Source organism: Colletotrichum gloeosporioides (genome assembly GCF_011800055.1).
Source record: "Colletotrichum gloeosporioides strain Lc1 chromosome Unknown consensus_32, whole genome shotgun sequence".
Taxonomy (NCBI): Eukaryota; Fungi; Ascomycota; class Sordariomycetes; order Glomerellales; family Glomerellaceae; genus Colletotrichum; species Colletotrichum gloeosporioides.
Window position 1 is genome coordinate 1,054,094 of NW_025544677.1, and position 12,667 is coordinate 1,066,760.

General features: G+C 50.7%; 6 protein-coding genes across 6 annotated transcripts; 4 read left to right on the top strand and 2 right to left on the bottom strand.

Annotated features, from left to right (window-relative positions):
• Nucleotides 1-149: 149 nt before the first annotated feature.
• Nucleotides 150-1,515, bottom strand: GCG54_00007370 (Indoleamine 2 3-dioxygenase; the record flags this gene model as incomplete). The annotated part of the gene is made up of 2 exons (XM_045407351.1): nt 150-1,142; nt 1,192-1,515. The coding sequence occupies 2 exons, from the start codon at nt 1,513-1,515 to the stop codon at nt 150-152; spliced, it is 1,317 nt and encodes a 438-aa protein (XP_045266272.1).
• A 501-nt stretch (nt 1,516-2,016) lies between these two features.
• GCG54_00007371 (Kynureninase 1) lies at nt 2,017-3,599 on the top strand (the record flags this gene model as incomplete). Its single annotated transcript, XM_045407352.1, has 3 exons — nt 2,017-2,203; nt 2,258-2,649; nt 2,709-3,599. The coding sequence occupies 3 exons, from the start codon at nt 2,017-2,019 to the stop codon at nt 3,597-3,599; spliced, it is 1,470 nt and encodes a 489-aa protein (XP_045266273.1).
• Nucleotides 3,600-5,188: 1,589 nt separating this feature from the next.
• GCG54_00007372 (uncharacterized protein) lies at nt 5,189-5,893 on the top strand (the record flags this gene model as incomplete). The annotated part of the gene is made up of 1 exon (XM_045407353.1): nt 5,189-5,893. One exon carries the CDS (start codon nt 5,189-5,191, stop codon nt 5,891-5,893), a length of 705 nt encoding a protein of 234 aa, XP_045266274.1.
• Nucleotides 5,894-6,586: 693 nt separating this feature from the next.
• On the top strand, nt 6,587-6,976 carry GCG54_00007373 (uncharacterized protein; the record flags this gene model as incomplete). The annotated part of the gene is made up of 2 exons (XM_045407354.1): nt 6,587-6,761; nt 6,825-6,976. 2 exons carry the CDS (start codon nt 6,587-6,589, stop codon nt 6,974-6,976), a joined length of 327 nt encoding a protein of 108 aa, XP_045266275.1.
• A 356-nt stretch (nt 6,977-7,332) lies between these two features.
• Nucleotides 7,333-9,112, bottom strand: GCG54_00007374 (uncharacterized protein; the record flags this gene model as incomplete). Its single annotated transcript, XM_045407355.1, has 3 exons — nt 7,333-7,606; nt 7,677-8,393; nt 8,448-9,112. 3 exons carry the CDS (start codon nt 9,110-9,112, stop codon nt 7,333-7,335), a joined length of 1,656 nt encoding a protein of 551 aa, XP_045266276.1.
• Nucleotides 9,113-11,062: 1,950 nt separating this feature from the next.
• On the top strand, nt 11,063-12,462 carry GCG54_00007375 (L-saccharopine oxidase; the record flags this gene model as incomplete). The annotated part of the gene is made up of 2 exons (XM_045407356.1): nt 11,063-12,204; nt 12,258-12,462. 2 exons carry the CDS (start codon nt 11,063-11,065, stop codon nt 12,460-12,462), a joined length of 1,347 nt encoding a protein of 448 aa, XP_045266277.1.
• Nucleotides 12,463-12,667: the final 205 nt, after the last annotated feature.

Sequence of the window (12,667 nt, forward strand, 5' to 3'; positions counted from 1 at the left end):
TGGATCAGTTAGCTCCTGAATGGAGCATCCAGGTTACACGCGGAACAGAATTCTTCATTCCCTTGCATTAGTTTGGTATTTGTCTAAACCGCCATGCTGATGTCGTCAACCGCTCTATGGATATCACAAACTTTGTCTCAAAGCAAAAATCACTTCTTCCGCCCTTGGTCCAGCTGCCCTGCCTGCAAGGTCTCGTCCCTCGTTTGCTTCAAAAACGGCATCAATGCTGTGCCGCCCGTCCCCGTAAGTTGGTCATCTTTGGTAGCAGACGCACTGGCCAAGTCAACCTTGGCGGCAGTGTAAGCCTTCTTGGATGGCAGAACAATATACCGTGTGACGATCTGCAAATGCTTGTTTCTGAACTCCGTCATGGTCTTTGTCGCGTTCTGGTATGCGTCGCGAAATCTCTCCTGCTGCGGCGTGGACGCAGGGAGCTTGGCGAACTCGCGGATGCTACCCATGCGAGTGACATGCTCCAAGAAGCGTTTGTGAGGACCCGGCATGTAGTCACGCACTTCCTCGTGGAATGCGGGTGTACCCTTCTGAGCGGGTGCGGTCTTGCTGGCGTGAGGATTGCTGTTGCCTTCTGACTTGTGTTCCACACCCATGACAATATCGAGAAACTGGATGAGAGAGCTCTGGCCGTTGCTGCCACCTCTGAGTTGTTGCCAGCTACCGCGACCATCTCCTTCGTCGTAGAACACGCCATTCGGCAGCCCAGCTGCTGCCATGTTCTTGCTGCCGGCAAGGTATGGACGAATTTCATAGAAGAAAACCATCGGATCGCAGTGTTCGTACATGCGCTCTAGCAGAGCACCGATCTTTCGGATATTCTCGGACAATCCCTCGAGAGCCGTAGTGATTGTGGCGTAGTCTCTTGTCTTGATGGATTCCAGGGCGTTCAACATATCTCTCATAATGCGAGCACCTTGTGCCTCCATAGCTACCGAGACTAGGTAGAACCAAGCCTCGTCCTTGGTACCGGTAAAAGTGTGAAGGGATTCCAATGATTCGAGATCGGTGAAGTCGTCCGTAGTCGACAAGAAGTTCCACAAATTGAGACCAGCGTAGGTGGCAACCGGGGGGACTTCTAAATGTCTGGAAACCTCCAAGAGGGGAATCGAGACTGAGGGGGGCAGAATCTAGGCATTAATTAGAAAGGTTCTGTTTTGGATGCTACTGCTTCCTTACCTCCTCGGCCTTTTCTCCACCCCAAACATAGGCATGCGTGAAGAAGGTCAAGATCACGTATGCCCTCCTCCATTCGGCCTCGTCCATGAGCTTGTCTGTGCTCAAGACTGAGAGAGCATCAACCTCTCGTCGCAACTTCCCGGCCTTAAGCAGCTGCGCGAGATGTTGGATGATCTTTTCCCATGGCGCATAGTATGAGTTCGGAAGCACTTTGAGCGGCGCGTCTGCGGGGAGGAAACCGTTCTGGGTGATGGCATATTTCTCGAATGAAAACACGTCTTCCGGCGATTGTTCTGCTGACACTGGGAGGGCGTGGGGCGACATTGCAACTAGCGTAGGCTGTGAAACAGACGATACAAGAAGAGACGGAAGTCAAATTGAAAGCTTCGAGAGTGGCTGACTAGAGTAGGAGTAAGTTGGTTGTGATGGAGAGAAGAAAGACAAGGTCAATGCGAGTCAGGGAACAACCAGATGAAGAAGTATTTCCTCAACGCCTTCCACAAACCTGTTCCCATCGCCTATCACCTGTCCATTTGTCGCGGACCCGACTGAGAGATCTCGCCATCCTATCCGGTGTAAGTGGGCCAAACCGAGACCCGTCGGCTACATGCGGAAGTATTGAATCGGAGACGGAAACGGATCGCGGAAGATGGTGGGGCCGTGCGTCAAGTTTGCGGAATGACGATGCACGCTATCTTGGGGGCCTTGGGGCGGCGTCGGGTACAAAGACGAGGAAAACGCCCAGGCTACCGTGCAGCTTGTGCCACAATTGCGAATTCTCGATTCATCACGCACTCCAAAGCATAATATCTCGTACGATTCACCATGGAGTTTGCCGCCTTTGCAGATCAGATCCGGTCCGGCCATCCGGCCAAGTTCCCCACGAATGCTAACACTGCCGAGTATGCTCAGCAACTCGATGCACAAGACAAGCTCAGGCATCTTCGCGATGAGTTCATCATCCCAACGAAGGGTTCTTTGAAGAAGAAGGAGTTGAACGGCACATTCCCTAGTGAGTTTTCATATGAGAGTCTTTTGAAAGACAGGGCTCTAATCACCTCGACAGACAAGCAGGCCGTGAACGGCCACGTAAACGACGTCAATGGTATTTCCTCGTCAAATGATGACGATACTACATCTGTCTACTTTTGCGGAAACTCTCTCGGAGTCCCCCCCAAGGCAGTCAAGGAATATGTCAATGCTCAGTTGGAGACATGGGCTTCAATTGGCGTCAATGGCCACTTCAATGGACTTGGCAACTCACCTCTGGTCTGCTGGCAGGACATGGCTGAGGATGTTGCGAAAAAGAGCGCACCTATCGTCGGCGGTCTTCCCGAAGAGGTTGTCATGATGAACACCTTGACGGCGAACCTGCACTTTCTGCTGGCAAGCTTTTACCGCCCGACAGAGAAGAAGCACAAGATAATCCTGGAATGGAGGCCTTTCCCCAGCGACCACGTAAGAAACGTCCCTTTTGCTATAAAACAGCTGTCAAACGAATACTCACACGAAAGCAGTATGTCATTGAGTCTCAAATCCAGTGGCATGGGTTGGACCCGGCCAAGTCGATGGTGCAGATTCAACCCGACGAGAACTTCTACATCTCAACAGAGTTGATATTGAAGACCATTGATGAGCATGCCGAAGAGACAGCCCTGCTTCTACTTCCTGGAATTCAATACTACAGTGGCCAACTCTTCGACATTCCTCGCATTACCGAATATGCCCAGTCAAAGGGACTCGTGGTCGGTTGGGACTTGGCACATGCCGCGGGCAACGTCGAGCTGAAGCTACACGACTGGAACGTTGACTTTGCAGCATGGTGTACCTACAAGTACCAGAATGCGGGTCCTGGTGCCATGGCTGGTGCATTCGTTCATGAGAGACATGGGAAGGTTGACATAAGTGAAGGCAAGCCCAAGTTCCGTCACAGACTGACAGGATGGTACGGAGGTGATAAGTCGGTGCGGTTCAACATGGACAACAACTTTTTGCCCACAGTAGGCGCCGGCGGCTTTCAGGTGTCGAATCCTTCAGCTCTGGACCTTGCAGCGCTTTCTGGTGCCTTGTCTGTGTTCGAAAAGACATCCATGTCTGACCTGAGGACAAAGTCCCTTGTTCTTACGGCATATGCGGAGCATCTCCTTGATGGCATTCTCGCGGATGACACTGGAAGTGAGCCATCATTCCGCGTTATCACCCCACGCAATGCGCATGAGAGAGGTGCGCAGCTTAGTGTACTTCTCAAGGACGGGCTGTTGGATCGTGTGGTTGATGAATTTGCGACCGCGGGTGTGGTGTGTGATAAGAGAAAGCCAGGCGTCATTCGTGTGGCTCCAGTACCTCTCTACTGCACATTCCACGATGTGTGGAGATTCATGGACACACTGAGAAAGGCTATTGCCTAATATAGTCTAATGTAATACAAAGAGCAAGTCCTTCGAAAACCAACTATCTTCACTTCACCGGGGCTTTTGCCGTTTGTATATTTCGAAGTCTTGAACCCTTTACCAGCATGACCTCCTGGGATACAAGATGGCCAGAGTAGCTTCCTACTTGCGAAAAAGCATCCTGTCCTGCCGTAAGTCCTTGCGAAACTTTGGGGCTCTCATCGTGGCAGCGCACATGTTTGTATTCGACCGCACAGTTCCTGTTGGTATCAAGTGATTGCGGGGCCTCGGGGTGTAGAAGTGAATTCTTAGTTTGTTCCAAATTCATTGAGGAACTTCAACTTAATTTGGCGCATTGGAATGCCAAACAGCTCAGTACGGCTTAAGAAATGGTTGACTTGGTGTGTAAGACGAGATGAAGGACAATAGAGTGTGTGTTGCTAGCAATACCTGAGTGTAATCAATCTTGAGAAAATGAGAATGATGATGGTTCGGCCCGGCATGGCATCTTCATAGAGACCTTTTGGGGAAGACATAGATATCCTTGAATGACATCGCCGTCCGCTGACGTAGAACATCGCACAGTCTATGATGGAGTTTCGCTACCATGCGCGACGACGCTAAGCACAGCAATCGTTCGCTCGAGAGTGGATCTCTTGAGTCAATGTGATAGTTGGCGCCTGTCTGAATGCAGAAACGATTTGCGTAATGGCATATTATGAACTTGTCGAAAGAGCCAAGATGAACGGACGAAGACGGTAATAACACTCGCTAAACATTTCCAACTCGCTCTGCCGAGTTACTGACAAAGCGGCTTTGGCTTTGCGGCTCTGGGTATCCAAAGCCAGTTACGTGATGATATCGCCATCAATTACTTGACGGATCCGACGGTTTTCTTGTTCATGAACTAGCAGCATCTCGTTAGCCGTAATGACGGTAGAGGCAAATTACTGTTAGCGTTGACTTGCATCGGGAGCCAACCCTCACGGGCCGAAGGATCGAGGCGGTGGGGTGGAATACGAAAACGGCAGGCTGAGACCCCAACGACAAACGAACAGCGGGGGAAGAAGACCCCGACCTGGAATCTCCCATCGGCCTAGACAGATCCAGCTCAATTCAACGCTAAGGCCTGTCTATGGGTTGGATACTCCACACCTCGACTTTGCCTCGCGGATGGCTGAATGCAGGTTTCAATCCCTTGGCTGTGATCTGAAAACGGTTATGACCCCAATTGGGCCGCCTCTTGCGTAGGAAAAAAAGGCCCCTCCAGCCCAGAAACAGCAACCGAGTAGTCGGTAAACCCGGGGTCCAGAAACCCCAACGCTGAAGTGATTCAGTGACAAGTGAGACACGGAGAGACATTGCGGCGAAGGCTTCAGTGGTAAAGGTGATGATGGTAGCAACTCAGATACAGCAGACATCAAGCCAAAAATAATAAATAGCGACCGAATACTTCAAACCAGATAAGTCCCTTCTCACACTACAACCCAACTGACTCAACATCAATAAATCATCACATCCAAGCTTTTGCACCATCTTACCCTGTTATTTTTGACTCCGATCTTCTTTGGTCTAGAACTACTCGGAATAACCGCCGAACTTACAAAATGCGTTTCACCAACGTCCTCGCCATCTTTGCATCTGCCACTGCAACCTCAGCGCTTCCGCTTTCTCTCCTCGATGGCCTCTTCGGGTCTGCCCCCACAGCCAACTCGTTGGTGCAGAGTTTGGGAGCAGTGAACAACGAGCTTGTCAAGTTGAACGTTAGCCTAGCCGGGCTCAACACAGCAAACTTGCAATCTCAGGCCACTGGCACTGGAAGCAATGTCAACAATATCGTCAACAACCTCCTTGGCCCTGTTCTACGAGGCCTCACTGTGAACGGTGGCCTCCAGACTGCGTACAACACTGCTTTGAGCCAGCTTGGCACTCTCAACAACCAAGGTGTCATCCTTACGCCTGCGCAAGCTTCTCAGGTCGCTACCACTCTCAACGCATACCAGAATCAGTTGACCCAGGTGTTGGCGTTGATTCAGGCCAACCAGCCTGCTTTCACAACGGCATCGGGAAGTGGGCTTCTTGGCACGGTGCAGAACCTTCTTGGTGGGAGCTTGGGCGGCAGCGCTGCTACTCCGGTCAGCACTGTTCAAAGCTGGCTCTCAAGTACCCTTAACAACAACGGCAACCTCCTCACCGCAGTCAGCACTCTTCTCCAGCGAACGCAGCCTACAATCCAGTCCACACTTCAACAGGTCACCAACCTTCTTCAGGGTCTCATCAGGGCCCAAGTCACCGTTTACGGCCCCTATTAATCGAACAGTCAGCAGTATACAACTTCTGAGCGCGACATAATGAGACTGGATTCTTTCGGCGACGATTAAAGAAATTAATGTGCATGGAAGATTAATATGGGAATTTGGCTGAGACATAACAGGCTGGTGTTGGGAATAATGCATCGATGAGAAGCCATTAACGACAATCTTTCATAACGACAATCACTTATCATAATCTTAATAATGAAACTGACTCTCCTTTTGATTACATGCTGCCACTCCGTGCCTGTTGACTCTTTGCTGCGCTCCCCGTTGGATCGGAGCGCCTCAATCTCGATCTTGCTTGGTCGAAATGCCAAGGTACGTCACTGAGACCTGCACGGCCATTTGCGGGCAAGCGGGCTGCGCGGTCGATGCACTCTCCAATCCAGGCCGTCGGGGGCTGGGTCAGCAGAGCGTTTTCCGCCTATAGCTGGCCGTTGCGCTGTGGTACAGGATGCCTGGCTGGGGTTAGCGCACAGAGCAGGCTGGTCAGACGACAACGCGCAACGCCAGCACATGACGTCACGAGCACATCAGTGGCCGCCTGGTATTAAATGCGTTGTTCTGCAACATTCAACTCGACAGCTGCTGCACACCACATCTCTCGCCTTTGCCCCGCCCTCCCAGCCAATACTCGACCCCAGAAACGACAGAAAATCCCAATAACTCAGATCAAGGTCAACCGATACGATGTTTCAGACCGTCTTCTCCCCGAGCCTCTTCCTCCAGCTCTGTTTCGCCTTGCTGGTAGCAGCCGCTCCCGTTGACCCTACCCTGTCCACGAGTTCGCAGAACAGCTGGCAATATGGAACTGGTGGTGGTGTCATTGGATTCATTGTGCTTGTCCTGGACATCATTGTCTTCAGTAAGTGGCTCCCTCTGTGTCTTTGATGCGGGTCGATAAGTATGCTCACAATTGCCTTCCCAGTCGAGGTTCTGAAGTCCAACCGTCCCGTGAGCCACAAGGTCCTCTGGTGTCTGGTAGTCTTCCTTTTCCCTATCATCGGCATGATCATCTACTGGTTGTTCTCGAACCGCGCCGCACACAACACCCGTTCGGGATATGAGGCCGTAGCTTAAGCAGCTCACGATCACCAAAAACATACAGAATACGCGAGACAGAAGATTCACAGTATCGCGAGTGGCATGTTACTGTAGACCTACATATTAGCGACATGATGTTGTACGAATTTTGCGAGGCGTATGGGCGTGATGCGTGGGACAATCGGCGCGCGTTGATAGACGTTCGCAACAATGGCTTCCGGCCTGCCAAAACCATGCCACCGAATAGACATGCTCATACAAAGCGCTGATGGTGATCCCTTCGTGTTCTTAATAATATAACAAGCAATGGACTGAAGAAATGTCAAAGTACATTGCGATACTATTTACCGCACAACACAATTTCGATGCTGAATGATGTTTTACGCGTTGAACTACGGCCCATCCAGCAGCGCAAGAATCTCCTCTGCTGCCTTGAACCGACCGGCGCCTTCAGGATGCCGCTTGCTCAGATCCTTTGCCCGCGCCTGTATCATCTTGGCATGGGGACCAAACAGAACTCCCTCGAGGCTGTCTCCAAACTCATCGCGCTTCCAGTATGGCTTCGCCTTTCGGTTAGCCCATTTCCCTATGCCAAGAATCTCAGCACGCTGAGCGAAGTCGTAGCAATCTGCCCACCCAGGCAAAACAATCTGGGGTATACCGGTGCTATAGTTGCGAGCATTAGCCAGCTATCATGAATGGAAGTGTTATATATCGGGGGTTGAGCAAGACTCACCACAAGGCTTCATGGAATGAGTTTGAGCCGCCATGATTCACTGACAAGACCACGTTTCCTGATTCAAGGACGGACTTCGGCTCGGCGATGATCCAGTCTAAGATGCGGATTTGATCATTGTCCATCTCTGGGCTCAGAATAGATTTTATCTCCTTCCAAGGACCCAGGAAGTCGGTGCTTGAGGAATCGGTGTCATCTCCGCCTGAAGTCTTCCGAGGCATCTTCCACAAAACCTGCAAGTTGCCCTGACCCAAGGGCTCGGAGCATTTGGCAAGATCGAATAGGCGACGGAATGCGAGAGCTACTTCTTTAGCCAAAGGAACGTCGAAAAAGTGATGTGTGCCTAGGTTCATGTAGACCGTCGGGCCTCTACTAAGCCAGCTTGCCATTTCAGGATCCTGTGTGGTATCTGATATTGCTGGAGCAGCACGAGTAATGGGACCGCAAGGGGTAATGAACTCCGGGAGCACTTCGAAGGGGAAATCAATGTCTGGGCTGTTGGCCACAAGAAGACGAAGACCTTGGGGCGGTGCCTTTACCAACCCAAGCTGGTTCATCGTCAAGAGTTGAATGTCCGGACCAATGACATTATGCAAATGCGCAGAGACTCGAGTGTGCCGCTTATTTGTTGAAACTGTCACGCCAGCCACCACGTTGTAGAAAACATTGAAAGGGATGAGGTGCAGTGGAACCGGGAACGGCAGGCTCGAGCATATGCTTCACGCCAACGTCGTTAGAATTCATATAGAAGCATGATGGACGGTTACTCACACAGGATATCTCCACAGCATTGCCATCTTTGGCTGAAGTGGGAGAGCAAAGTCCTTGATCGTGTTTGGAGCAATTACAATCCAATTCATCTTGATGCGATTGCAAAAGGTGAGTGCCGGCGCGAAGAATGCTTCTGCAACTGTGACGTCTGGTTTAACGTCATTCCAAATGCGTTCGAGATCCCGGTAGATCTCGACGAACTCTTCGGGGCTCCAAGGAAGAGCAAGGCCCGCAATGTTGAGCATATTGCGAGTGACGTTGCTGAAGTTTGGGTTCACCAGCCAAGTTTCCATCATAGGGTTTCCAGGTCTATCGACAGAGTCGAAATGCGACAAACCAGCGACCTCGTGAAACTTGACGGTGTCCACCGCCGCTGAGCCGAGGTCCGCAGTCAGCTGTTTGACGAGGCGGGATGTTGGTCCCTTCAGACGAGCCTGCGATGCAATGTGAACCTCGACATCCCGAGACTTATGTACAAGGGCATGGGCGACGGACAGAACAACATTAGCTTGTCCATAGTCGCTGTTCGTCAAGAAAATGATTTTCTTTTTCGGCGGAGCCATCTCTGCGGCGGGGGGGTGGGAGCAACGATTTCTGTGGTTGTTCAAAGACCTTTCCTCCAAAGGCTTCTCGCATGCTGATATATAGGGGCTCTCAGGGCTCATTACAGACGGTCACTCTGATTCCGACACAAGGCTCCGATGCCGTTATCAGACAGCAGTCTTGCGAGGCTACCTAACTCCCCACTCATGGGCCCTCAGTGGGTACGCGCATGCAGTCATCCCAAGCTCGTCCGTCGAGATCGACAATGCAGTAATCACAGACCCTAGACCTATGCGTTTTGTCACGTATGAGAATAGAATTCACGGTGGATAAATTGTGCGTCTCAACTGTTGAGGTTACATCAAAAATACCACAACGGGCCGAACGCGCTTACATGCAGATTAAGATATACGGGGCCTGCCGTTGTATGTAACCCAAGAGTTGATGAGTCCAATCACAAACCTCTTGGACTGTGAATGGATCAATAAAGTCGAACGCCTTACATGAATCCCTATCGAATGCAACGCTCATTCCAGACACGTAACCGGTGAACGGGCCGAGGATGACCACATGCATGGCAGACGAGCAGAATTACCCGAAATGGGATTAGAATCACACGGGTTAGTACAGGCTGACAAAAAGCTGTGAGCGAGAAAAAGAAACAGAAAAATGGCTCTTCTGCGGTAAGACAACACGCATGCAGATCGCCCTGTCCTGGTAAACGGCGCCCACATTCGTTTGATGATCCAGAGGGAGATAGCATCTACTGCCATGCCATTTGCTGAGATTAATACCGGACAATATAGGCAGGTAAGATCGTATGCATTAGACACATCTGCAGCCGCCAGTCACCTTGGGAACGGAGCAATTCTTTGATAACAATGTTGCACTTCGAGGCGGAATACGTGGCAATACTACGAGGACTTGGGCTCCTGTCACCAGCTGACGGACACAGTCACGTCACTGCGAGAAGTGACAATCTCAGGAACGATAATCGTATGCCTAACTCTATTGGATTCAGACATGATGGCTCACCGCCCTGCTGTTCTAGAATGCTACTGTGAGCGATATGAAATCAGCTCCCATCACACCACAACTCAACCAGGTCACATGTGCTAATCTGCTGCTTACTCAGGGAGTCAAGTCGAGGTTGGAAAACTAATAGTTAGGTCGCTGGGATGACACAAATACCAGGCGCGGATTTCTACAACGTATCTGGTCTAAAGACCAAGCTTTGTTTCGTGTGAGCAATATCTGCGAGATGTCCGCCCGTGACAACATTGCACAATTTGAGTTTGATCCAGCTTTAACGAAGTAAGCCCTTACAATCTTACTTAAGTATTATGAACGCTAAGTTAACCCTCTAGTTGAATGGTTACCAAAACAAATGCCACGGAATAATCCTTACCCTATAGGGTGTGCGGGCTTATTAATCACTAGAGAGGTTAGGTTGTTATTTACATAGTTGTTGAGACGACAAAGAAACCAAAGCTCATCTAACCTAAACAATATCACGTCAAATCGACCTTCCATGTTTTGTGATGACTTAGGGTACTTATTATGCAACAAGCTATACAATCTCGATTGGCTGGAGGTAAAGCCTCTCTACGAATGCCTAGGGATGACACGGGTTTTCACTGCCTCAGTTATTCAACTAGAGACATCTAGCAGTAGTAGCTGAGGTTCATCTAATGATCCCAAGTGACACGGTTACAAGGATACATGTGATTCACAATCGGCAGTTTACCCATTGTTAAGGTTACCACAATAGCAATGAGATTTCACTAACACTCATGTCGACTCAATGGTGTCCCTCCAAGACTACCCCGCCGCATCCGTACTAGATGCTCAGGGACTGACCCCGCGATCTACCTGCGGGGACGCCGGGAGATCTCATGGGTCAAACGCGGGGAAGACGCCCTTGGCCCTGAACCTGAGAAGCCGAATGCCGCATTTCCGAGAAAAGTGTACGACCTGGAAATTATAAAGTTAGGGCAGCTCTCCAGCGTAAGATTTCCTCATGGAACGTCATTTTCATTCTGAATACTTTAGTTCAGGCATGAACTTCAGGCATGATTGAGCCTACCGTTCTCATTGTGGGTGCTGGAACCTTTGGCACATCCACTGCATATCACCTGGCAAAGTCCTACAATGACCCAAGCCGAATTACAGTAATCGACCGCTGGAACGCCTCATCCCCGGGCCCCAGCTCTGCAGCCGCCATAGACGTCAACCGCATCATTCGCACAGACTACGTGAGCCCCTTGTACTGCAATCTCGCCAACGAAGCCATCCATCCTTGGTTTTGGGACATTGACTTGGGCCATCATTTTCACAAAACGGGTTGGGTGGTTATTGATGAGAAAAACAGCGAGTTTACGACAGCTGTCCGTCGGACTTTCCGGCTGCGAGGCTCGGACTATACCAGGGCCGTGGATGTATCCAGCGTGGAGAAAACGTGGAAGATGTTCCAGGGAATCGACACTGCTGACGTGGGCGACGCTTACTTCAACCCGGAAGCCGGATGGTGCGATGCTGCGTCTGCTACCTCGAGCTTCATGGCAGCTGCCGAGAGAAAAGGGGTGCAAAGAGTGACTGCTGACGTCAAGGAGTTACAACTTGACACTGAAAAAACGAGAGTGATAGGTGTCTGCACAGCAGACGGAAAACAAATAACAGCCGATAAAATTGTGCTGGCAACTGGCGCCTGGACAAGCAAGCTTCTCGCGCCTATTGAGGACACTCTCGAAATCGCGGTAGACGACCGCATTGAGCGGCAGCTGAAAGCAGTGGGGAGGGTGTCAGCCTACTACACGCTGACATCGCAAGAGACGGAAATGATGTGTGCAGACAACTTGCCCATCTTGGTATACAAAGGCTGGGGGATTTTGACTCCACCTTCTCCAGACAACCGCACATTGAAGGTCAACGACCTCCGCACAGAGTTCGTTAACACCAAAACGACGTCTTCCGGCCAGCGGATTTCTATCCCGGATTTGAGGGGCGAAAACACTGCCCCAGATAAGCTTCAAAAGGAGATGGACAGCTTATTGAATGCAATCATACCAGGCTTCTCGTCGCAGCGGAAGCCAGATCGATGGCGGATCTGCTGGGATGCCGCGACACCGACTGGCGACTGGCTGCTGTCTAGACATCCACACGCGCAGCTTCAGAATTTGCATATCGCGGCGGGGGGGAACTTCAGCAGCTACAAGTGAGTTATCTTTCGTATAATAAGACTCAAAGACTGATTCCAATATGTCACAGGTTTATGCCTGTTGTCGGCCGATACATACGTAACGTTCTCAACGGTCAAAGCAACGGAACGGAAAAGGACGAAGCATGGGGCTGGAAGGGCAACGCGCGCATTCAGCGAGAGGTCAGGCACAGAAATGAGCTAGGCGGAAAAGCGAGCGTGGCACGTCGCTCCGAACTAGACTGGTTCAAGACCAGTATGCTTTCTAAGATTTGAAATGCGTTTCCAGCAGAGTTTTTATTAGATAGGCCTGAAGCTAACCCGCCCGCCTTGATATCTTAAGAGCCTATATCCTGCTGCTGTCTCTTTGCCTATCTGCTCCTAAGCCAGCTCCTTCACTTCATCATCTATTTATTACGACCTATAAATAAGGGTAATAGCTGAACGACCTACTTAGGCGTTAGGCGGCTAGAATAGAGTA